General features: G+C 37.3%; 1 protein-coding gene across 1 annotated transcript in view; it reads left to right on the top strand.

The window, feature by feature from the left end:
- Positions 1-26,783, top strand: part of KAT6B (lysine acetyltransferase 6B) — a 114,922-nt gene that overhangs the window by 82,246 nt on the left and 5,893 nt on the right. Inside the window, exons 11-13 of the mRNA XM_075026722.1 lie at positions 1,408-1,569; positions 4,033-4,126; positions 26,754-26,777. Coding sequence (XP_074882823.1) covers positions 1,408-1,569; positions 4,033-4,126; positions 26,754-26,777 — 280 coding nt within the window. The remainder of the gene's footprint in view (positions 1-1,407; positions 1,570-4,032; positions 4,127-26,753; positions 26,778-26,783) is intronic.

Here is a 26,783-nt window from a genome sequence, read left to right as displayed (position 1 = left end):
CCTGCTTTCCAGTTTATTTTCATCAGCTACTGCCAACATGTGAATAAAAACTTTATTAAAATAACAAAAAAAGTCCCCCCCCCCTTTTTTTTTTCCTCTCCTTTTTTCTCTTCTCACATTTAAAACTAATGAACAAGCTGTGTTTACCTGGAATTTAAGAAGTTTTTTGCATTTTTCTTCTAATGTTCTTACTGAAAAAGATAGCTTACATAATTTGGGTTTTCAGGCTTATGGCTTACCTAGTGATTTCTACTTGCTTAATGTTTGCATTTGATTTGCACACTTGCTAATAAGTGTGAAAAGGAATAAAAAGCATCTAGACAATAGGGTGAGTTGTATGAGAGCTTAATGTATTTGGTAAGTTCTTGAGTACTGTATGCAAGTTTATTCTGATGCCTTTAGGAGCAGTAGCTGTCTATTAAATGTTTTTTTTTCTTTAATCCAGATAATGCAACTATACTACTGAAGTCACCTTGAAATCCCTAAATATATCCAAAAGGTTGGGTTTTACTCAGATTTTTATCCAGGATTTTTACTAAAACCAAATTAGAACAGAATATAGCTTTCTTTTTTTTTTTTTTTTTTTCCCCACGGTAGGCATACCATTTGGCTGTCTCTGTGAATGAAATACAGCTAGTGACTTTATCAAAGAACATCAGTACAAGCAAACCTTTCCATTAAGAAGATTATTTCAAAAGTGCTATTGCCTTTGAGCCTTCCCTTTCAGGGAGTAACTAATTGATCTAGGAAATCTGCATCTGTGTCTGGCTTTTCTGTAGCTGAGTCACAGCTTGACTCTTCACACTTGTAACATACCTAGACTAATTGCAGTACTTAGCCTGAAAATTTGCTTCTCTCACTCAATAGCGTTTTAGTCTGGCATAAAAATTTTGTCTTGTCTAATTTATCTAAAACATTGCTGTGATTGATACGTAACTGGCAACTCATTCATTGGCCTTAAGCCTTAAGGATTCAACATAATATACTTCATTGTTTTTCTTGGTTTTTTTTTTTTTAATGGTTGTTCACCACTGCCTTCTAGCAAACCACAGTTTAATATAATTTTAACTAGTATATTTTTTTTGTTTGCCAGTCATTTTCATTCCAGGAATAAAGTGAAAGAGTTAAGTCTAATTTGAACAATTAAGAGGTGAAGTTACTTTAATAAATCCGGATACTTCGAGGATACTTACAAATGCAAAGTAATTACTACTAACTGGAGAGTTCTTGCTTAACAAGAAGCTGGGGCATTTCTTTTCTGAACCTTCATGTGTTTTTGTTTGTTGGGCTTTTTTCTGTAACACCATATTGTTCACATTTCCTTCTAGGATATGATTGATTCAATAAGTTGTTTTGTCCTAACATGTTGGTGGCATTGGAAATAACTGCATCTGTCTTGCTTTCTAGGTTGACGGAAATGTGAGCAAAATTTATTGTCAGAATCTTTGTTTGCTAGCTAAGCTCTTTCTGGACCACAAAACCTTGTATTATGATGTTGAACCATTCCTCTTCTATGTCCTTACAAAAAATGATGAGAAGGGCTGCCATTTAGTTGGATATTTCTCCAAGGTAAAAAAAAAAAAAGTGTGGATTTTCTTAAACATTTGTAATTCCCACTCATGAATACTTGTGCCAACAGCAAAGAAAAACAATTCAGAAGCTTGAAATCTTCTCTGTAAATCTCATAATTTGCAATGTTTCAAATACACTTGTACTTTCTTGTCTCAAAGACTGATGCAAATTGAGTAATTATATGTGCATTCAGCCACATGTGTTGGGGTTTTTTTGTTGGTTTGGGGGTGGTATTTTTTTGGTGTTTTTTTTTGTTTTTGTTTTGTTTGGTTCCAGAATGTGGTTTCAGTTGAAAATTAAATCTTCTTCTTCCCCCTACCATTTTTCCAATAGTATGCCAAGTCTAACTTCTAAAAGTGCTAGGTATTGGAAATGTTGATGTGTTCTCATGGCTTTACTGCTAGCAGTTCAAGCTGTGTGTTTAGACATAAATGGCCAGCTATATTCATCTCTTGTGTACAGTCTGATCTAATGCAGTTACTCATTGCACTGAATGTAAGAATGCATTGCCTAACTTTATGGTGGATGCCTTCTTTAGAGTTGATGTCTCTATTGGTTGTGGTTTTGCTTTGAATTTTAAAGCAATAGATAGCTGCTATAGGCGAAAATAATACTTATGTGGACCAAAAATAATGATGAAATATAATTAGATGTGCCTGCAACAGGAAAGTTTCCATTATTGTCCATAATTTGTCCATAAAAAATGTGATTAATTGGTACAGTTACTCAGAAATTCAGTACTTCTTGCCCCTAGTATGACCACCTCCTATTGCCTATATAATTTTCTTTCTTTAAGAAGTGATTTGTATGAAGGTATTATTTTTAAGAAGTCTAAAAATCTTGTCGGTGTGCTGCATATTATACAGTGATCTCTTGGGGGTCTGACTGATTCCTTCTGAGGTGTGGGCCTCGCTGGGATTAAAGTAGCAGTGAGGTATGTAGGCACAATTTGCACTGTCTTTTCTGTGAGTCAGAAGTTCTTGTGGCATACAAACGTGTCAACTCTGATATAGGCAAGTATTTTCTAGATACTGCAGGTGTTAAGGTGAGTCTCTCTTGATGTTTGTTCCTTCTTTCAGCAAGGATGCATTTTCTTTTCCCCCTTCACCCCTGTTGCTTTTGGGCAGTCTCTTTGTCACATCTGATGGTCATGAATGTTTTAGCTACCAAAACTTAGGAAAAAAGCTTCATCTCAAATTGTTTACTGAATGACATGTGTTGTGTCTTCGTTTCTGCCCCCCCTCCTCCCCCCTCTCACCCCCTTTTTTTTTTTTCTTATTTTTTTTAAAAAACCTGTATATGCTCTTGCTGGCAGAAACACCCTGGCTTTTCTTCCCTGATTACAAATACGTTGCCAGAATGTGAACTTCATACTAGCAGCAGTCTTGAGAGTTTGGGAACCTGTACAGAGAAAAATGTCACCATATTGTAGAAACTAAGAAACCTTGCAAAATACGGCTTGGGTATCTGCTTTCACGGCTGAAGAAATGTTTGGAAACCAATGTACTGGCATGTGATCCTGTCAGTGTCACCTCTGGTCTGGTGTCATCTTATGTGTGGAGCCTGAAGTGATAGGTGGTGTCTTAAACTTTACATGTGCTTGCCACAACTTCTTGTCAGTTATGTTGACCTGGATATTTTTGGCTGATTTATTTTGTTTCCCTCAAAACTAACTAGTGCTGATTTTGGGGGGTGGGGTGTGTAACCTTTTAAAGGTAACAAGTCTTCAACACTCTTCCTTTTTATGAATAAATCTGAAAGAACTACAACCTTTACATTGTTAGAACAGCTTCCTAGTTTAGATTCTTCCTTCTGTCGTCTTAAATAATCAGTGTAGTATTTGCCTACATTGCCTGTATGTTGTGTGACTTCATTCTGTCTGAAAGAGCTCTGGCTTCTGAGCATTCTGCCTTGATTTGGATTGAGGTGAGAAGCATTCAGCTTTGAAAAAGTTAGTATGCTTCAAGTATAACTTCTTAGTTCTGTGGGTATGAGGTTCCTCCCCTCCACCCTAACCCCATATTCATTCAGAGAGAGAAGACAAAATAAAGATGGAAACCAGCAGGCACTTAGTGTAGCAATTGCAGAAAATACAACTTCACCATGTGTATGGATATTATTTTCCACTTATATATCCTTGACAGAATGGTTAGTGAAGCATGAAAGTATTTCGCTCTTTTTCCCATCTTCCTCTTTTACAGCACTTAAACTTCATTACACTGTTAGACAATGTATTTAATTTTTAAGATGCTGAGTAGTTAACTAATAAAATAATTTGAAGGGTATGTTTGATACTTCTTTCTTATAATTAAATATTAATGTAGAATTATTTGACTTTGCTACTGACCCCATGCATCTGTTCACCTTATTGGGATATCTTACAAGGACAGTGGCAGGTGCAGGCAATTGCCCACTTCAGCAGTGCTTTTGATGTACTCGATCTGTTTCTCTTTCCCACAGGAAAAGCTTTGCCAGCAGAAGTACAATGTCTCCTGCATAATGATCATGCCCCAATACCAAAGGCAAGGATTTGGAAGGTTTCTCATTGATTTCAGTAAGTGAAGTGTTTTATTTACACTTGTGATCCAGCGAGCTGATGGCTGTTATAAGAAATTGTAACATGTGAAACTTTATTTAACTTGCTTTGTTGGTTTTATCAATAGATAATGGGATTTCTGTTTATATTTACATAAGATATAAAAGCTCTCTGAAGTGAAAACTTACTGCTGCTCTGTTATTGTACTCGAGGAAATCGAGAATGGATCTCTCAGCAGTAATATTAACTCAAAAAGCTATTACCCTGAATGAATTGTCTAAATTACTTTCCATTTTGCCTTGCTCATTAGTATAAGAAGAGGCAATTATTTGTGATTATAGCTAAGAAGGTGTTAGTCCAAAGCATTGTCTTAATTCTAATATTTCTAACTTATATCTTCTTTTAGCTAAAAACCTGTTTTAGCTGAAGAATTAGCACATAGAAGGAATGTATTTTGGTTTTTGTCATGAAGTTCGTCACTTCTTTAGTGGAAATTGTTACCAAAAAAAGCATAGGTGCTCATGGCTGTATATGTACTTGCTGCCTTATTTTGCTGAGTTGTCTGACCTTTTAGAAAGCTTCAGGCACACTTGTTTAAATATAGATTTGTTATTCCCCAAATTTTTAAGCTGCAATGAAACTCCGAACAAAATTGTCTAAAGAAACTTCTCAACTGAGTGTCCCTAGTAATACTGAATCCAACTTTCTACTGTAATCTAGAGGGAGGATGATAAGGATTTCTTGTATATTGTATATGGTTAGTTTTCACTATTACTTATATTTTTTAAAGCATTGTAGAATTACATGACAATAGCAATAGTTAAGATAATAGGATTCCTGCCCTGAAGGTGTATGCAAGAACATGAAAATGCAAATAATAATACGTTGCAGTATAACAGCAGGACAAAGACAGTAATTTGTAACTGTAGAGTTTTCAAGTTCTTTGTCTTTAGTGTAGTCATGCTGGGTAGAACACTATGAGTTGATAAAGATACTTAGTATGTCTCATCATTGTATGGCTTTATAAACAGTCTTCACTATACCCCTGTCAGTTAGGTAAGGATGGTTCTGGACCACTTAATCTACCACTGAAATGTATTTGTTGCTGGAGCCAGAACAGAACAGATGTTCCATTGTGTGCCTTCTGCAACCCTTTAGGAAAGGCAGTGAGAAATACCACATATTTCTGGAACTGTGGAGTGAACTTTAAGTTCACTTAGGTAGAAATTGGCCCTGGTTTAGGATTAGGATCCCTTCATGCAAAAGAAGATGGGGAGCTCTTACTGGGCACAGCTGGTAAGTACTTCTAGGCTTTTTCTTTGTTTTTTACTCTGTGGTGTCTTTCAAAAAAAGCACTCTCAACAAACATTAATCTAGTTGAGTTTGCGGTAGTTATGTCTACAAAACTGATGGCACAGCTACAAAACCTGTGGATTCCACAGAAGGTCTGGATGTGGATATGCTGTGTCTTTCTGAATCTGTGCTCTGTTACTGTGCCATGTGCTACTTAATCTGGAAAAATCAGTAGGGTGTTCTGTCCCTGTTATCCTTCTGGAAAAATCTGGAAGCACATAGGGTTGTTTGAATCATTAGGATTTCTGTGATAACTTGCAACATGACCTAACGGTATCCTTAGCTTGAAGCTTATCTGGTGCTATTCTTACACCTTTCCTCTTGCAGACATGTTTGTATCACAGGTGTAGACTGCAGCTGTATACATACTGGGTGTAGTCCAGAGACCAGCTTCAGCTTCTGCTGTAGCTAACAAACTGCCCACTTTGTGAGCACCCAGTCAGTCCTTCAGTACTTTGCCACAGCGTTTTCCATTTGTTTTCTGGACAGAGGTTCCCTTAATTGGGAATCAGACTGTCTCAGTTTCCAACAGAATGAAGAACTAAGAGGTGACTGAAAGTCTGGCTCTGTAGTGATTTATTTACTTTTTTTCTTGGAATTTTATTTGTGTTTCTCTCTCCTATATTGTAATTGACTGACTACCATCTTCTTTGTATTTCATATCTGTTCACTTGTGGTCTCCTGAGAGTAAGTTGCTCTAACTGGCTTGAGAAGATGGGATATAACAAAACCCCAGTTATAATTCTAAACTTGAACAGAGCAAGTTCATCATAGTTTAAAACTTTTTTTTGCCAGTAACATTATCTAGATTGTCACGTTCTCATAAAGTTATTGGAAGATAAATTTTATACTCTGGATGTTAAGTCTTCATTTGTTATGTGGGTAATGCATCTAAAGTGGTTTATTTTGAGTTCTGTGAAGCAGCCACTGGTACTTGTCTTTTTTAGAACAGTAACCAGAACAGTTTTTAGACTAAAATAATAAAAATGTAACTAAGCAAGTAATTTTCAGAAAATGATAGTTACAAACCACAAAAGGGAAGGTCTCGAGAACTGTGTGCAAGCAGTTGACTGCTCACATTACTTTGTATATATGTAGATACTTCACAGTTACAAAGGCTGGAAAAAATGCAGCCTTAAGTCACTACATAACTTTTGCTTTGTCAGCAGTCTGGTGAAAATGTAGTTTGTGGTATAGAATTTGCTTCTTTTTTGGTGAGTGAAATGCATTTGTTTGTTCAGATTGTGATGCAATGCATTCTTTTGTCTTGAACTAATTTAATCTTTACAGATGAGTCGATGTGGTCATCCTACGACTTGCAAGGGAAAATAAATTATTTTGGTAAAAGAAAAATAGGTATTTGTTGTCTGACCATTAACTATTCCTCCCCCCCCAACTTTTTGCTAACTACATTTAAACTTATCTAAATTTCAAATAGAAGCTGATAATACTGTTGTTTCTTACACTGTAGACACTAACATAAAGCTTTTGTAAGGTCTATCTGTCTATCTCTTCAGGAATCTATAAGCTCACATGGAAAAAAGATTTTTAGGAAGAGTACTTTAACTTTGTGAGAAGAAAGCGTGCTGTAAAATGCCTGAGTTCTCTAGTCTGATTGTCCTCAGCAAAAATTTCATGTGTAGTTTCCTCTATGTCATTGGTCATTTAAATAGAAATGTTTTTGAAAACACAATATATGTGTCTGTTCTGGTTTTTAAAGCCTGGTAAGATTTTTATTTTTTTTTTCTTGGTAGGGAGTTTACAGGTTTTGACTGTGGTAGAAACTTGTTGGGCTGTCAGAAATGGAAAAAAAGTTTAGTTCTATTTATCAAGCAGTGAAACTGATGATTTGTAAAATTGCAGACTCGATACTGCTTCATTTTCACTTTTTCACTTTCACTAATTCACTTTAAGATAAAAACAGTTTAACCTGTTTTATTTTCTAGAAGCATGTCATACTGAAGTCAAAATTGTTTACATGAAGTCTTCATTTTCTTTACACTGAGTATGCTTTATTAAATATTATTTTATAACAGTCTGTTGATTTTTCACATTGGGAACCTAATTTTTACTTGGAGTGTCATCTAAATGTACAAAAGCAGTTCCTGAAAATGAATAATGGTCTAAATTTGCTTGTCAAATTTATACCTTCCTGCCTTTTACAGAACTGATAATTCTTGCCAAACTACTTGGGTTTGGGCTTTTCGTTTTGCTTTCATTTCCTTGCTCTTCTTGTATTCGGTGAGGTTGACTGGATTGTGATTGCAGGGTTGTACCTGAGGGAAAATAATTTACTTCTGCATCAATCTTTTGTATTTGCTGTAAATTAAATTTTGGGCAAGTAGACTCCAGCTTCAGTGGATCCAGAAACAAACCAGAGAGCAGGCTTTTATTGTATCAGATCCCATTCTGGGTTTGTTTAACTTCATGTCCATTTGTGGTAGTACACAGCTATCATTCCTGTCACGAGAATTATATATACTTGCATTTGGGTGAGTCTTTATATGTCCTCTGTCAGTTCAGCCTGCAGTACTGTTGTGGTTTTCACAGTGCAAGCACTGAAGCTGCAGTGTTGTAGCTGTTCCTCTCTGTGCAGTCCCATTTCATTTATAAACTTTAGCAGCTTCTCTATACAAGAATTTTTTCATTACTTTCTTGATTTGAGCTCTCATAAAGCCTAGAATCTTCATATGCTTTCTATTTCTATTCATTAGGCTGCAGTGCCAAAAAATATTAGTATTTCTTTATTTGACATATCTAACGCAGAGTTCAATATTATTAGAATGGAATACCGCAGTATTTCATATTTGTTTTCTGTATGTTTAAAGCAATCTTTCGATTCGCACTTCCTCACAAAGCTCATCTCATCACAGTCCCGTATTTCTGCTTACTGGATTGCAAATTCCATGCTGGAGGCCTAGCAGCAGTTGGAGATAAAAAAATACATGTGACAGTATTAGGATAAACTGTTCCAACTGTGCTGGCTAGTATGTTGATGGTTCATTTGCATCACAGTAACAACTGGGTTCAATACTGAGGAGCAAAGTCCTTGATAGCCTTTTGTTATTTATCTTGAGGGTGTTTCTGGTCCAATTGATTGTAGCAGTTTCTTCCTCCCCTTCAGAATTCTTTCTTTTCATTTGCTTTATCTGTTCATTGTGAAATGATTATTCTTGCTCAAGAGAGGAAGCCTGTTTTAATGATGCTGGGATTCTATTTGGACTACATGTGTTCTTTGTTTTGTTTGGGGGCTATGGGGGTTTTTTTGTTTCACTTGTCTGTATGTTTGGGAAAGTCAGTGCTGACTTTCTGACCTTTTTGTATCATTTATTGCATGCAACTTTTAATGCTTTTTTTTTTTCCATTTACTTGAACTAACCCTTGATTCCCTTCTGGGACATGTAGTTCAGTGTTTTGTAAGGAGACCATGATAGGGGCAGACAATTCAAGTCTAGCAGTGGAAGAAACAAACAGAGTTTATATTACTTGAGGAGTTGTATTCTGGTGTAGGAATCTGGTATCTGTTTCTTGGTAAAGTTTTTTTTTTTTCTTGTTCCATTCAAACACGTGAGTAAATCTTCAAGTCTTGATTTGCAGAAGCAGCAGAGTACCAGCAGTAGCAGCACTTGTGCAACAGCTAATGTATAACACCAGGGAAGGCAAGTTTCCAAGGGATGAGAGGAACAAAAAATTGGCCCTACAAGTAAAGGGAAAATAAACTGTTAATTAAAAGTTACATTTTTCCTCCGAAATGCTTTTAATGAGTAAGCTTCAGAGCAGTTGCTAAAGCAGGTCAGTACCATTACTGGTATTTATGAATTGGTAACTGAGAGAGAGATCCACTTTTTTGGTCAAAGTCAGTTAGGTTAGTGGCAGCATTCATTTCTCAATAGGAAATGGCTCAGCAAAGGCCTGTGAACAAGATTTGGTGGGATGGAGTGTTCATTTGCTGTTTACTGCTTTGAAGAACTTGACTGAAGATCTAGAACTACAGCCTGTTTCTTTGATCTCAGTTCTAGTCCTGTCTTCTCCTCCACTGCAAATTCGTACAATTGCTTGTCCATATGCAACTATTTAGGGGCTTTTGTGTGCAAAAGCTGAATCAGTGAAATATTTGGGGCTAAAAATGGGTCGGGAGTAAAGACAGATGTCCTCAAAGGTGTTTGTTAAACCCGGATCACATAATGATCCTGTATGCACTTTCGTTGAGAAGTAAGGGACGGTGATGGGGCAGTGAATAGGCAAAAAAAGGATGGATACTTTTGTAGAGTACACTTTTGAATTCTTTCCAGTTTGCACTTGTTTCAGAAGATCTGCATCTCTCTATGGAAATGTGGAAGTTAGTCATTTCTTAGGGCTCAGTCATGCAGAAGTGGTAAGCATTGTGGATTGAGTCCAGAGAATTACTTTAAGCACAAAAGCTGTCCCACAAGCATTGACACATAAACGTACACCTGTATTGATGAGAGTGGGGAGGGTGGGTTTATATCCTATTGCCAGCAGTTTTGAAACAAGCTCTAAAAACTGCATTGCATGAAACCTAGGATAGTCTTCAGGCATAATATAAGGAGGTTGTGAAGAATATGAGATTTTCTTCTGATCTTTAGTGCGATTTTGTTCTCCCTACAAGTTTGGTAAAGAGCTGGTCTAGCGTGTAAAATCAGTTTTTCTGTGAAAGGGAAGACGTTTGGCTTCTGCTAAGCTTGAAGAAAAACATAAATATTGTTAAGAAATAAAACTGCTTATTTCTGAATATGCTCAATTCAAACAGCATTTTCTCTTCTAGGATCAATTAGTTATTTCAAACTTCGTCATGGCTCCAATACTTCAAAAGCTCTGTCTTCTGATACAGACAAAAGGTTATTTTTGATTGAAAATAAGAATTTATTTTAGACAGTTTTGGGCCCAGTTTTCTCCCTCATGTCCATTACTCTATCTTGGGTTTTTGCAGTGTCTTCAGAAGGAGTCAGGATTAAGCTTTCCATGGCTAGTTGCAGTTTGGACAGTGAGCTCTTCTTCTAGTTCCGTCTTCCACACTGGCTTTGTGGTGCTTTGGTATATTAAGAAGGTTTGGAAATGTTGCTGTACCAAAAGATTGATTTAATAATTCTGTTATCTCTGGTTCCTGCTATGGTGTTCCTAGGCTTTCTGCTTTAACAGCAAATTAGGTTACTCCTCTGTGGAAACCTGAAAAGCAATGAGTTTTTTGTGAAGCACCATGTTTGTGCAGTCATCAAAAAAAAAAAATCAAGTTGAACAAAACTTGAAACTAGTAGTGAACTAACATGTGGCCTGTCATTTAGGGCTGATAGATGATACTAGCATTTGAGAAAATGTCATCCCTGTTTTGAAGATGAGTTAACTTTTTTTAAATACAAAATATGTGTTGGAATTCAGTGGTGGAATAGAGTAACAGTGCTGCCTCAGGTTTTTACAGTGGCTCTGAGAAAGTATCATATCAGTGAAGGAAGAAGTGTCACTTGGAAAAAGTGACATTTTCTTTACTGCAGGCCTTTGTTTTTTGGTAGGAACCGGCAATGAGGCAAACAAGCAAAACCATTACAGTATGGAAATGGTGTTCTTTTAAGAATACTTGAACACAGAAACAATGACAAACTACTAACAGAAGCAGTAAAAGGGCAAAAGAGGTCAGAAGTAATGAAAAGACATACAGTTTTCTTCTTCATTATGATGAATTCACACCTTCTTTGCTGTGTAGCCTTAGCTTGTATTAAGTAGCTGTGTAGACTTGCCTTGTAGTAACAGGTTGGGGGTGTGTAACAGATTTAAAACTCTGTATTCAGCTGGAAACAAGACACAGACCTTAAACTGAGAAAACTTGCATTCTTTATACTACTTTATAAATGAACTTCTGGAAAACAAAGGAGACTGGAAAGAAGAAAAAAGGTAAAGGTGAATGCTGTAATGGAGCAAATCTATTAGGAGAGATCAGAGGAAGTGTGTTCACATGTATGGCATGTAAATTCTGGTAGCTTATGGAACTGCTGGGAACCACTGCTGATACCTGCTTGCCGTTTAGAGCTAGCCTCAAGCTGCAGTGGGCTGTAAGCGGTTGGATCTACTTCTTTGGTATGTGTTTATATAGAATTGATAGTCTAAATCCCTTAATCTGGTCATGAGATGTAATGCATTGGCCAGAAAGTAGTCTCTTGGAAAAACTACTTTAAGAAAATCAGAAGGAATTTTTTTAAATGTATAAGTACTTTAATCAAATACACGTATGAAGTAGAGATAACATTTGAAAAATGAGGATGTCTGTGGAATGATGAACTCTTTCTGTAAACACCCCTTAGACTGTTCTTTTCTAAAGTCTGGTGTTAAGATGTTTTATAGTTTGCTGTAACAAATAACTGAAATATAGCAGAAACACAATCTAGGAATAAACACACTTTGAAAAAATCTTGTTTACAGTTATGCTTTGCTATACTCTGTAAACAGAGTTGAGATGGGCATGAAGTGGGACCATATATTTTCTTAAGATAAAATTAATTTTAACCAAGAGCATTTCAGCATTCTCTTTCTTAAATTACAATCCTGAAAGAACTGCTTTGTTACTGCTGAGGGTGTGGCAAACAATGGAGGGTGAGAATGAGAGGCTGAGGACAGAAACAGGATTTTTTTTTTTTCTCAGCTTTATTGGAAAAATGTATTCTCAAACTACACTTATGAATCCAACACCACAAATCTAAGGATCTGTATAAAACAGGCCTGTGTTTTTTATTATGTGTGGTGGCCCATATTGAATTACTCTGTTTGGGTTTGGTTTGGGGTTTTGTGGGGTTTTTGTTTAACTACTGACTGAGTGACTTGTGTACCCCAATACAGAACACTGTCAATCTTCTGGTTGTTTTTGTTGGTGTGTTTACAGATGTATTGTGTCCAAATGAAAGGTTGAATTACCTGCCTTTTTTCTTTAAGAGGGAGTTGAAAATGTCTGTCTGTGGGAGCTGTGAATTTGTGAGGGAGACTGAATGCTGCTGCTTATTTTATGTTCTTTTCTTGATGATTGATTATGTTGCTGACCTCAAGGCATGAGTTTGGCCTCTCCTAAATAACTAATAAGGAACATTCTGTCAAGCTGAGATTTAGATGAGGAGGGAATAAAGATGGATTTTGAATCAAACTTTGTTGACTTAAGATTATTCCAAGAAAATCAGCCTTTTGGGATTTCTTGGCATCGCTTTTATATAGCTTCAAGACTGTGCATTTATCAGAACCGCAAAAGAAAGCAGGCATGTCACTTCAGATACAGAAGCTAAGACTGTTTTAACTGAAGAGCATCCTTATTTCAGATAGCACTGAAAACAGCTAAAAGGCAAGGCCAAACATGGTAACAATGACAACAAATGTTTGTTGGACAAAGCTGTCTTTATAGGGCATTAGTGAACAGTAGAAGCCATCTGCCGAAGACTGGTGGCTGAAAACAGATTTAAATTACATAGTGCATCTTTAATGTTTAGGAATTTCTACTTTTGACTTCAGTGTGTAGTTCTGTTGCAGCAAGTCAGTGGACAAAGTGGGTATTTTGTAGCCTGTCACCCTGTTGTTGAGGCACAGTGAGATCTCACTTCAATGTGACAACCTTGTGGCTCTCTTAATGGATATCTATCTTTTCCAGTGCCATCGCTTTTATCAGGCAGTTCTACCTTATTGTAAAGAAATTATTTTTTTGCTTGTTTACTGCTGTTTTGAGTAACAGTAGATTGCCATGTCTTGGGCTTAGCTTTTTGAAATGTGCTGTAATAGATGGATTTTTGTGTTCAGTGCTTGGTAAATAATGGGCGCTTTTTTTATCACGCAGTTTCTATATCTGCTGGCTAACCAGGTATCACCATGAGATTCCCTAATAACCTTCTTCAACTGTTTGTTCTTTCTTCTAAATCTTACTTGGTTAATTCCTTGTTCTGCAGCATGCTTTAGTAGAGCAAATGAACAGCAATGATGTTTTGCTGCTCATGTAATCAAATGCAGTTTGCATCTTCTGTTGTGTCTTTTGGAGTGTGTATCATGACCACTTACCTGAGCAAACACAGTATTTGCAGTGATTTCCTAGATGTGCCTTTTGATGTCTCAGTACTGACTCCCCATTTTGCTTTTGTTCACTTTCTTTAGTACTACTGGGCTGTCTTTTGTGGGTATGAATAAAACAATGACAGGAAATGGGCTCTGGAACTTGGTTATCTACTCAAAAACTTCTAAATACACTTTTGGTCCAGGGCATCTGTCACTTTCCAAGTGTGGTAACAGTTTTCCTGAGACATGAATCTGGTGAATTATGTTAACAGTCAGGTTAACACTCTAGCTGAGAGTCAGAGCTTAATGGTATGGTTGCCATCTGTCTGTGCTGGATGGCCTCAGTGCCATGTAAAGGTTCTGGGCATATTCAGTTTACTCGTTATATTAGGCATGGCCTCCTAGGTCCATCTTCCTATCTTGTCAGTTGAGTCTAGTAGGAGCATGTAGAGCCTATAAGAAGCAAACAGGTGGTATTTTCTAATGAGCACATTTGATACATTTTTAACAACGGTATTCATGTGCTGTCTACATTAAACACCAGAAGGTAATAGCAGGTCTTAAAGGAAATTCATTCCACAGTTACAGTTGTATAAACAATTTACTGTTCAGTGTCATTTATTTAATAATTATTAAATATAGATTTAAATAATAACTTAAAACGTTGCTTATAAAATCAAGAACAATCCAGCCTTGTTAATGGTCTTCTAAACTACTTAACCTACTGACAAATTTATTCATGCCATTGGTAGTCAGGACTGATGCCCTCTGTGCATGCAAGTCTTGGTTTTAAGGGTACTTTAATTCCCTTTTTCTTGCTTATGCTTTCACTCCGCTTACAAGTAGTCCACTTCTTACACAGAACCCCCACTCAAGGGGTTTGCTGGCAACTGGCACAGGTAAAACAAGTGTTAGCCAATTAATTCACTCCAAGGGTGCCTTTTGTTGGTCTGACTGTAATGCAGTCATCTTTACCTTTCCTTCCCTTCATGAAGGGCATTTATTTAGCTCTAACCTCTTCTCTGAAGCTTTCTGTAAGGAACTAAAGGTTTTGGGCCCCCTATGTTGAGTTTACTTGAGGATGTGGAGAGGAATGAGAGCTGGCATTATTTCTTGTAACAATAATGAGAGAATCTTTGGCTTACTCTGTTCATCATGAAGAAAGCTTTTCTGTAACCAGACAAAGAAGAAAAGAGAATGTAGCAGGTTGTTCACTGATTTAAGCATCTCAAGTTACAGCTAGTCTTTCTTTATTTTATAGTGTTTGTGTGGATCTTGGCATTGGGGTACTTTGAAGCTGCCTCAAAAGTGCTTTCAAAGAGGGTGCTAACACCTATTTTAGGTCCTCTATCTTTGACTTTCCTCCCATTGACATAGATAAGAACAGTTCAGAGGCACACAGAATAGTTATGGAAAAACGGTAACATGAATTAGTTTTAGGAATCTTAAGTCTTAATAAGCTCACACTTTCACCTTGCCTATTTCTGCCTTCCACTCATGGTCATACCTCTGAACTTGGAATGCTGAGCTGACCTAACTACATTGAGCTGTCCTGTCTGACTACTCAGGGGTTTTGATTTTTTCCAACTACCTTTTTGAACCTGTGTCTTCACAACTTTTTCACATAATTTCAAACGAAGTATATGATGTTTTATAAGACAAAAGGAAGTATCTTAGGATAACTTGAAATGCTGGTTTGAGGGAAATCTTCACTTTAGATACTGGAGTATTATAAAAACAGTTACTAGGACTTGCTGTTCTTTCAGATCTCTGGTTTGATACAGAATGTGGCATGAAAACTTAAGAGTTCTTCGTTTCCATGTTAAGGGACTTATTTTACTTGGTTATGTTTCAAACAAAACAAAGTTTAATGGAGAAGTGCTTGTTTCCATCTGTCCGAGTCTGGTAATTAATTTGGGGGGGCTGGCCTTTAAAGAGACTGAGAAGAACTTAGAACATGCAAGGGCAAATAGTTCACTGGTTGCTTCTTTCATTCTGGATAGATTCTCATGAATACATTTTCTTCTGACACAAATATTAACAAAATATAAATAAGAGTTGAACAGTGCTGATTACATAAGGGCAATCTTTTGAGCACAAACTATTGCTTACAGCTTTCAGACAGGCTCCATTTTATGACTAGGGGACTCTGAGAAGTAGATCTCAAGCTGTTACCAACTTCTGGCAGTAGTTTGATTTTGTTGTGTCTCTCTTGTCTGCTCAGGTTTTTCAGCAGTGCATTGGCATCTTTGAAGTGTGTATCTGGAAAGCTTTCATAAGTAACTTGATTCTGTCTCCTGTATGAGAGTTACTTCAGTGGTATTGGGATACCTCTGCTATATGTGGAAGTGTGTGTAAACGTTTATATGTATGACTGTAATGTGCATGCATAACTATGAACCTGAGCTTGACAGATTTAAGTTACACAATGCATGAGGAAAAGCTATTATCCATATAAATCAGACTGAAGTCCAGAATGCTAGCATAGCATTAAATTCTCATTTTGCTGATGTAGTGTGTATTTTTCTAAAAGAACTTCAGCTGTGAAGGCTACGCTCAGTCAAAGCTGAGGAAGGATCAGTAGATTAAAACTTGTTCTTACGATCCAAGCAACCTGCTTCTATTTGACTCCCATTTTTATGACATCAGTACACTGTTCTTATCCCTTTCCTACCCTCCAGCAGCTCTGGTCAGTGGTGATATTTTTGATCTGACTTCACTGGCAGGTAGACTAGATCAGTGGACTTCATTGCTGACTGCTTAAGTGCATAACATAATGAGGTGAATAACCGATATGATCCAAATGCTTAACTGCATGTATTGTTGCTCTAATTTGCAATGCAGTTAATCTGTACAGCTGGTGCAGAGGTGCACTGTGCATTTGAGGTCCAAATGTTCCTGTTTATTATGTAATTGCTCTGGACCAATTAGTTGAAATACCTGTGAGTTTGTCATCTGTTATTTAAACAGCTGCAAGTGCATCTAGTTTAGAGGGCATTTTCATGCTAGATATAATACTTCCTGATAGGAAAATAGGTTTAAAATGGGCAGAAACGCATCTACAGTGTTAATATAAAAAACACAAATGTGTTGAACCTTCCCCAACCTTTGTCTGGATACAAGATCATAGACGTTCTATCAAGTTCTCCAAGATGAATCCTAAATAATAGGAGAATATATTTACCTCTTGGTGAAGTTTCTTATAATTGTTTATCTTAACACTTCATGGAGACCTATACTTGTTTAAAGTTTTTTTTCACTTTTTCATAACAGTAAAAAAACATACAAATGCAGTGACCTTTTCTGTAAACTCAGTGCACTGTAAAATATGATAGAGTGTTTGTATTAGTTTCTTGTACTGAGCAATATTCAGACTAAATGGTGGGAGATGGAACAAGGTGTACTGTACTTTAGACCTGTGTGATAGTGGTTAAGAAATAAGTTTGTGTACAGCTAATTTGGTTCCTAATTCAGCATGAGCATTTTGGACCGTAGCATAGAAGGAGTGAGCATGTTGATGGATCCTTAGTTCAGAAGGTGATTGAACTGTGTTTGCAAACCAAAAGACAGCCTGTGAAGTTGCTTGTCAAATAGGAAGTCTTGAAGTGAGGTGGAGTAGACTTGTGTCCAACTTCTTACTTAACAAACGTGTGGATAGCACCAATGACCAAGACATGCAAACCTGGCAGTTTAAGGGAGCAGTTGACCCAGAATGGAGTGTCCTGAGGGTCCAGAAAGCTGTTTGGAGGTGACACAACCATGATGGTGATGTGTTACAGCCACCAGTTGGAATGACCACACTTGGCACATCAGAAACTGACTTGGACAGAACTCCTAGGGGAGTAAGTAGATGTCCAGGTCTTGGGCTTCTTGGAGAGTGGGGTTTGCAAGAGACAATTTGATTGGGGTCGGCAGGGGAAGGGGGCCCTGTCGCACTGCATTTGAGATCCCATTATTCCAATTTCTCAAGTCCTAAAGACAAAAAGGAGAAATTGGAGGACTGTGCTCTGTCATAGAGCTGTGACCTTGTTAGAGAGATGCAATGGGGTAGCTCAGAAGACTGGACTGCTGTAACAGATGGATAACAGTCTCTTCAGGAAGCACAGGTGGGGAAGCCAAGGAGGGGAGGTTGTGCCCTACACAAAGAAATGACTTTGAAGCATGGAGCTCTGCTACCTGATGGGTGGTAGGCCTGTCAAATCTGTATGCCTCAGAATCAGAGGTTAGGGCAGCTATCACGAATACTGTGGTGGGCATTTGTTATAGACAGCCTGATCAAAAAGGGAAGAGGATGAACCTTCCAAGCAACTAGATGACATCTGCTAGTAGAAGGCCCTTGTTCTCAAGGACTACTTGAAACACTCTTCTGGAAGGGCAGCACAGTAGGACACAAGCAATCCTGCAGACTTCTGCAGGGTGTTTGGGACGATATTTTGACACACATTTTGGAAGGACCAGCCTGGGCAAATGTTTTGCTGGATCTGCTACTTGCACATAAAGAGAACTGATCAGGCAAGTAGTAGTCAGCGGCAGCCCAGACTGTAGTAGCCATGAGACAGTAGGGCTTCAGATCCTGAGGGAAGTGGAGAGGGCAACTAGCAGACTAAGGCCCAGAATTTTACCTTCTGTAGAGAACTGGTAAGTGGTGTCCTGTAAGAGGCTGCTGTGAAGGGCAAAGGAGCACAGGACATGATCTCCAGAGGCAGTTTCTTCAAACTGCAAATATGTCTCGTTCTAATGTTCATGAAAATAGCAGGCATGACAGTAAGCCTGCTAGGCTGCAGGGAGAGCTAGTGACTTGAGGAAAAACGAAGTCAGCAAAAGGTACTGCTATTCCTTATGTGTGCAGGAATGGAATTAAGCCAAAGCTTGGTTGGAGTTGAAACTGCGTGATGTGGAGAGCAACAGGAAGGCGCTTATAAGTATGTGGACAGCCAGAAGAAGAGTAAGCAGAACATGGCCCTGCTGCTGAATGGAGTGGGCATCGTGTGACAACATGGGGATGTGGTGGGGATTTCGGAAGGGATCTGAGGTACTTGGTACTTTCTTTGCCTTGGCTTTCACTGATAGGGCCTGTTCTCAGGTGTGGCAGAATTTAAGGAGCAGAGAGAGATGCCATCCATGATTAGAGGAAGATCAAGTTACAGACTAGTAAAGTAAAATGAACATACACAGACTCGTAGGACCGGGTGAGATTCACCCAAGGGAACTGACTGACATGATTGTGAGACCTCTCCCTATCATGTTTGAGAGGTCATGGCAATTAGGGAACATCCTTGATAACTGAGGGGTGGCAAATGCTACAGCATCTTGAAAAAGAGAAGGAAGAGTAGACAACTACAGCAATGAGTGAAATAAATGTATTTGTATTACCACAATGTTACAGAGATGATAGAGCATTTGACTTTGTGTAAGTCACGTAACAAATGCTAAGGTACCTCCAGATCTGCATAAATTCTGTCTGCAGGTATTTCTACATATGCTGTTTTCTGAAACTTTTGCTGTTAACATTAAATTAGCTTGTGGTAGGAGAACTTACTTTGGAAGTAAACTTTAGGAAGTTTGGAAGTAAAAGTGCTGTCAGCAGGCTGTCATTTAAGCCTTGTGTTGCGTAGATGCATTTTGAACTGGACTTGATGATGTGGTACTCAACGCTGGCAGCTTTCTTTAAGCCTGTTTATACGTCAGTGATGTATTACTGTTGTTAGTATAGCTGAACAGGTCCAGAAAGATAAAATGGAGTTTAGTTGTGCATTGACAGCAGTTCTCTGTAGCTGTCCAGATTAATTTGATTGCAGTGGCCTTAGTGCATGGCTTGAGAGCAAGCATGTCCCTTAGAATGGCAACAGTGCTTCTGTCTTTGTTGTCTGTTTTGTCCTTGATTCACAGACAGTTAAGCCATTTACAACTCGGCTGCTGAACATCTCGTAGGCAAACTGAAGCTGATGACAGTTTACCTTATTATGACATGCTGTATGTTGTAGCAGCTCAGTAGCTGTTCCATGACTCTCTGAGAGCTGACAACCTGACAGTTGTTTTAAGCTATGTCATTCCTGTTTGTGAGTTGAAACTTGTTTTTAAAATGCGCTTTCTATGCATGCAAGGCTTGAGCGAGTTTGGAACCATTTAAGTTTGCTTTTGTATTTTGCTGTGAGGTGAATTACAGTGGCAAAAGAGACTTAATTTTGGAAGCCAAGGTTAATAGATTTGAATTTGGTTCTTCATATGGTTTGTTCCCCACCCAGATTCTCAGTTATTACCAATTACAAGCATACTGTCTGACTCTTTGGGTTTAAAAATGATGTGAAGATTATTCAGGTGTGATAATATAGTGTCATCTGGTTTGTGGGTATTTTAATACATAAGCAATAAATTAATGCTCTTGCAATGATACTTCTAAATTTTGATCCTTTGCACTTTAAAAGGTGGAGAGTGTTTTTCTTCTGTGGAAATGAAATAAGGATTCACAATAGAAATTTTCTTCTTTGAAGCGAGGTACCATGATAATGATCAAGCAGTTTTACTAGGAAGCATAGAAGGTGATAGCCTAAAAAGCCTGAGAGGAAGCCGTCTTGATGAAACTCTGCTGAACAGAATAAAGATTTCCTATTTCCTAAGTCCACTCTTGTTCAAAGTCCAATAGGTTACGGTGGCAGGGTTACTGCTGAAGGACTCTTAGGAGTTATTCTCATCTAGGGACCTCTGCTACGTTGCATTTTCTGTACTGTTCTTGTACTCTGTAAGAGTTGCTCCTATTCAAGAGCTTTGTGTGTTATGTTTGTTAATAATTCTGTGAATGTGGAGGGATGAAACAGGATGTAAACATTTCTCTGTAACAACTGTTTGCAGTGAAGCAAAGTTCTGCTTCTTCTCTTGTATTAGACTACCACCAGTGTGGTTCTGTTTTTGAAACAGAGACTGTATTTGGCTGCAGTTTTTCTTGAAAGTAAGAGCCAATCTAATCTGCAGATGAGTAAAAAAAAAAAAAAAGTGATGATCTAAGTTTGAATTACAAAATTTGAGTGAAGAGTTGTGTTCTCTGGAACAGCTAGGCTGATCCAAGATGAGGACTCTGGAGTACTCTGGTAGGACACATCCTAATGTTAAGATGTTTTTCTTTTGGGGTTTTGGGGGTTTTTTTGTAAGCTGAGTTCTGTCTCAGTTACAAGAACATAAAAATCTTTCTTCACTAGTATTTGTAACTTTCTTATTCACAGAGATTAATAATACTGATTTTCTAGAAAGTAATATTGAACATGACTTCTTAAATAAGATCAGAACTGTGTTTTGTCTCCAGTGCATTATGTAATTGATATATAAAATGTTTCTAGATCACAGACTCTCAGATAAATTTCTCTTAAAATTTTCAGTGTAAATTATTTCCAACTTTTTGTAGCAAACAAAAGATCTGTCCTAGCTGAAATGTAGGACTTAAGGATCCCTACCCTCAGGGTCCACTTTGAAGACTCTGTTTTAATTTTTAACCTGCATAAGTGAAAAACAAATACGTGGATTGTTGCTAGTAGCATAGGAGAAAGGAACTGCAGTTTTTAAGTACTTGTCCAGGTATAGAATGAGATTCAGTACTCTTATTTGCTGTTCAGGCACATTTTTGCTGATATTATCTGTTTCTACTGAAGGCAGTGTAATGCATTGCAATGTGATGCAATGAGGTGAAAGGTATTTTCAGAACAATAGTTAAACATTATACATTATGTCCTCACGAGAGCGAAGTGCCCCTCTTTGTGGCACTGTACTCAAAGAACCTGCCTACCTGTAAGCAGTGAAGTTCAAGGAATGGAGGAATTGTGTTAGATGAGCACAGTGTCCGTTGCACATGGCACAGTGTCTATGGTGTGTGGTGAGGTTTATCTGTCAGATGCTCTGTTAAAGGGAGCACGTGGATAGTAGAATACAGGAAATTATACTAGAGATTCAGCTGGTAGCATCTTCTGGAGTAGATTGTATTGAAACTGCCTCAGGATGCTCTGGGTGGGTTGTATTCTGGCTGTGTTGAATTTTCAATAAATTGTACAATTGTATTGCCCATTAGAGATTGCAAGAGATGTTGTGATACTTTTATAAAAAGAGGACTAATACACTTACTTTGCAAGGCAAATATAACCCTCTATTTCACCTTCTTAGAACCTACTCTGCCACAATTGTTTATTTTTCAAAGTGTGGATGCTAACCAGCCAACTATTGATTACTCTTAAGCTAAACAAAGAAATTTTTGTATTTAATATAAAATACAGCATTTCTAGGATTGTTCCAGGATATAAAGTTTTTTAAAGATAGAAATAGTAAATATAATTACATCAAAAATACTTGTCAAAACCTTAATATTAGCTAAATTCTTTTGCTTCTCAGGCGAATAGGAAACCATTAATGAAGTGTTCCTTCAATCCTGTGCAATATGCATACCACAGTTTAACTACTTCTGTGTGTAACTGAGCCACAGTGTGGCCATGCTTTCTTACGTGCACTCAAACAACTGTAATTCAGACACCTACAACCAGGGCGCAAGTGGACTGGAGGGAAGGGAGGACAAGACTGAGGTTTTTGGTTTTGTGGTTTACTTGAATCAAGTTAAATTACTTGGCTTACTTGAAAACCTAATGGCTTTATAATGATTGTGGTCAGTCTTAATTAAACACACTCAAAGAAACTGAACTTTTTTTAGATAGATCTCTTTGACCATTCATCAGAAATGAAATGATAAATTGATTTGTTCATTGCTATAGAATTATAAAGCATGTATAGAGAGCACACAGATTGCAGGAGAGTCCTTAGAGAATATCTTCAAACTTCATTTGACTTCCTTCTGTCAATTTTAGTTTGTTCAGTTGGTCTTTCTCAGTATACCAGTTCATTTAGTGTCTATTTGCTGCTTCCTCCTATGCCACTGGCCTCTATGTAATCTGCATGTCTGTCTGCTTATATGTTTGAGGGCTAGCCTGCCTTTGCTACCATGTTAGAAGCAAAGGGACAAGTCTGTATTTCTTCAATATGTAATAAAATTCAATTCAGCTGTCTCAAGCTAAATTGTATCTGCCGTATTTAAAACTGTGGAGTGATTTATGCTTAATACTAGAAACCTAAGTAGTAAAGTTTGGAAGTGTGTATGGCAGGAAAAGGAGGATGTTTCTTGGACTTGGAAATAAGAGAGACTTAGTAATGAAATAGCTGTTTATGGCAGTTTGTATCTTGAAGTATGCATAAAACTGCTTTTGTGCCACAGGACTGAAAGGGGGCTGATACGGTCCTGATTTTTAGAAGATTTTCAGGAGAGAGCTAGGGAGATACAAGTCGGTTCACCTCAGGTCAGTATCAGGCATATTAGTGGACATGACAATAAAGACTGGTACACATAGGTAAATGCAGTGAATGGAGAAGGAAGATGGACTCTGCTGCTTGCAAAAGACAGTGATACTTAACAAATATTACCAAGTTCTTAGAAAATGCCAAAATGTGTGAGGATGATGCACATCTGAGGGGTTCCATTTGTTTGGACAGAACCAGACTAATTCTGTTTGCATGTGTGAGTTTCACAAAATGGTTGCCTGTCTTAGTCTGTCCCTTGGATTTTTCTGTTGGCCACTGTCAGAACAGGGTACTACCAAACCAGACCTCTGATCTCACGCTGTTTAATTTAAGAGACAGAACTGAGCATAACAAAATCAGTAGTTAACTGAAAGTTGCTGGAGACTGACACAGGTGTATTAAAGTTATTGTTTTCATGTAGGTGTGTTGAGGACTGCTTTAGCTATTTCAGGGCAGTTACATACTGGGAATGCTGTAGATTGAAATTAAAAGATACTCCTCAAGTTAATTTCTTTTAAATGTATGTTTTCATGTCTGATTTTTTCCTAAATTGGAGTTGAAGGCATAAAATACCTGTATCTTACACTAACTTTCCCTTTGTTAGATTGAATTTCTTCTAATTGTTTTGAATAAGATAAAACCTTATTGGTTCTGGGGAGGTTTGTGTGATAAAAATCAAAGGCTGTAAATCGTGTGTGGCTTCACCATGAAGGCTGGAGATAAGGCAAGAAATAAAAATCATTAATGGTATTTTGGCTGTTTAATTTGTGATACTATCACTCATACGCTGAAAAGATAAGATAGGCAACTCTGTTGTTCAAGATTAGGTCTTGTATTTTGTTGTAGGGGGTTTTTTGTGTAACATACAGTCTTGACTTGTTTACTCTTGGGGGGGGTGAGGAGGAGCTATATTTTGTCCTCTGAATGTTGCTGTTGTTCATAGTCTCAAATCAGGGGTTATAGTTGAAGAAAGTTCTTTCAGGTTTCCCCTTTGAGGCTATCCATTATTAAGATTAGGTAGACACAATGACACTGGGGCTATCAGTTTATCAGGGGCATATTGTACTCATTTCAGATGCTTCAGGATAGATACACGAGCTACCACGATCAGTGTTTTTTATTTACCTGCAACTTAGATCAATTATTTGGCATCTCTTTGGTAAGTTTAATTTAATAGATGTTGTTCAAATCACAGAATCTTGTTAAGAGAAACTTTCCATTCAGTGCTCGCTACGTGTAACTGAGACTGTTACCTGTGATTTCTATTTTTGATCCTACAAAATGTGAGTATCTTGGATAAGCATAGGTTATATTGTAGAATGGTAGGAGAAGGATACCAATAGATGTTATTGCCATGCAGATGAAGGTTTCACTGCTTTAACGTAGAGTAAAAATATGTGAAAATGACAACTAAGAACTAGTCGCAAAGTCCCCAGCCATTGGAAAGATCTGATGAGCGAGGATATACTAGTAAAACTCTAAAGCTACTTGTGGTTGCCTAACTAATGATTCCAAACTCTTGATAGTGATTTTTTTATTAAGCCTCATAAAATGTTTACCAAGAAAGTATAGTTACAGCCCTGTTACATATGAGGAAAATGAAAGAGGGGGAAGAAAGTTCTTGTCTAAGTAATTTTGAAGCATAGTGAAATACAGGAATGAAATCCAGGTCTTGCAAACAGCCTACAAACACTTTCTATTAGTGCCCAAGTTTTCTTGAATGTGAGGTTGGTAGGTTAAACTGTGAAGTTACTTGAAGCAACTGTAAGTTCTCCTCATGGATTTATTTTAAAAATCTGGGTTATTCTCCCTCTCTTTTCCTGTATTGAGACTTCTATCCCTACTTGTACTGCTGCAGTTTTGCATGTTTTTCTATAGGCAATGACATCTTAGTATAAAATTTGTCTTTATATGTTGTGAACAAGTTTATCCAAAATCTTTCTTGGTGCAAGTGAAGCTTTGTCTAAAATTATGCAGAATAAGCTATACGCTGTAGGTCTCTTTTTGTGCAGTTGGAAGTATGGAGGTAGAACAACGATTCTTTACCTTCAAACTATTCAGGATGCAGTGTGGTTTTGAATGCGAAGTTTGGCTTTTCCTGTCAAAAACAGTTACATGTAGTACTAAGACGTATCTAGTTATAAAAAAATTTAATATGCTGCAACTTCAAATGTTAAAACACCTTCCTTTTCTTGAGTTTTAAGGTAGTGTTTCTTCTGTAAAACAGAACAAATTTACTTGCTGAGTTTCCAGTGGTACCATGCAGATGTAGGCAGGCTTTATGTAGGTTTCTATGTGCTACATAGAAGTAGGCAGATGTGGGGTGGTATTCCTCCTGAAGCTCTGGCATTTTATTGACATCATGCTAATAGATATGAAGGGTACACTACTTATTTCCTTATTTATGTTGTTAGTGATCACTTGGAATGTAGTAGGATATGTGCTTTTCTGTGTAAACATTTTTATGCAAACTGGAGGTTAGAGTATGAGTACCAGTGCATATGTATTTTCCAAATTCTGTTGTGAACCTTTTGTATTGCCCCCGTAAAAGGGAAGACCATTGTTTCAGGCTGAGTAAATATATATGTATGTCTGTATTTCATGGGGTTTTTTAGATACATAAAACCCAGATATATTTTTGGGTGTGTACAGTTTGTATGTGGTAGAGCACACAGCAAAATAAGGAAACAGCCACTGCTTCACTCAAAGCTGAACGTTGATCATATATTTTTAATTTATAGCTAACTTGAGTAGGAGAAACTTTGTGAAGTCAGTAGGATTTGTTGAGCAAATGGGACACAGCTGTACTAGATATGTTTTAAAGCAATCTTTGAAAAATAAAAAGAGGGATTTCAACTTTAAAAAAAAAAAAAAAGTAGTATTTAAGAGTATTGGAAGGCAAAAGAACCATATATGTTGGTGGATTCCAAATGACTTTGAGTAATGTAATTCCATAAGCATGATGTCCACATCTGTAGTGGAATAAGCATTTTGTAAGCCTGGTGTTTTAAGGCCCATGTTTTGGTAGTGTTTGTAAAGGCACAGTGCAGAATATGTGTCATGGAGAGATTAATTACTGTGAAAGGATACATTTTATTAATTGTGTTGTTTTGGGGGTTTTTTTCCTTTATCCTGAAATAGTTTTAATGGTGGCAAATACCAGACTTCTTCTGTTATCTCCAAGCAGGTGTGTTCTACTTTAAATTGTAAAAGCTTCTTAAAGCTGAAGAGAGTTAAAAAGGACTTAAAACATACATAGAATATAAAATGAAGGTGGTGTATTGTATAATAGCTGATTGATTACTGTCTTGAAGACTGCAAAATGGAATTATGTGAATGTTCTTAAATGTTAATTAAGGGAGATTTATTTTTTAATTATTTCTTCTAAGTAATTCTCCTAGTAGTTCAACTTGTGAATTATATGTCAGCTCTGAAGTACAACAACTAACTGTTTAATCAAAAACTTAGTCACCTGGGGCTTCTTGAAGAAAACTGACTTAACTGATATTACCCATGACACTTCCTTTTGAGATTCTTCTGAAAATTCTTGGCTTCAGTGATGTAACTGAGGTGTAAGAGTTTCTCAAAAGACCAGGCAGTTGTAGTTCTAAATGACATCATGTATGATGAGACCTGTTCTGAAACGTGTTCGCTTTTTCTTTCCTCCTTGCCTTGTGATAAAAAGGGGGGGGGTGGTTAATGTTTGATTCTTGTAACATAAGATCTGAGTCTCTTACAAGAATTTCATCTTTTTCTATGCCATTATATGATGAAAAACAATCTCTTTTATGGGTAGGATATCTTTAGTTGCAAGAAGTATCAATAATGTAATCAGTCATGCTGATCTTTTTATTAATACCAACTTCCTTAAGGGGTAGTTAAAATTCTTTAGTTTTGTTATCTCAGTAAGGTATTCTGTTTCTTTTCCTTCTAGGCTACTTACTTTCTAGAAGAGAGGGTCAAG

This window comes from Buteo buteo, chromosome 4, assembly GCF_964188355.1.
Source record: "Buteo buteo chromosome 4, bButBut1.hap1.1, whole genome shotgun sequence".
Classification (NCBI taxonomy): Eukaryota; Metazoa; Chordata; class Aves; order Accipitriformes; family Accipitridae; genus Buteo; species Buteo buteo.
Note: the sequence above shows the minus strand (reverse complement) of the source record. Positions and strands in the feature narration are given on the sequence as shown.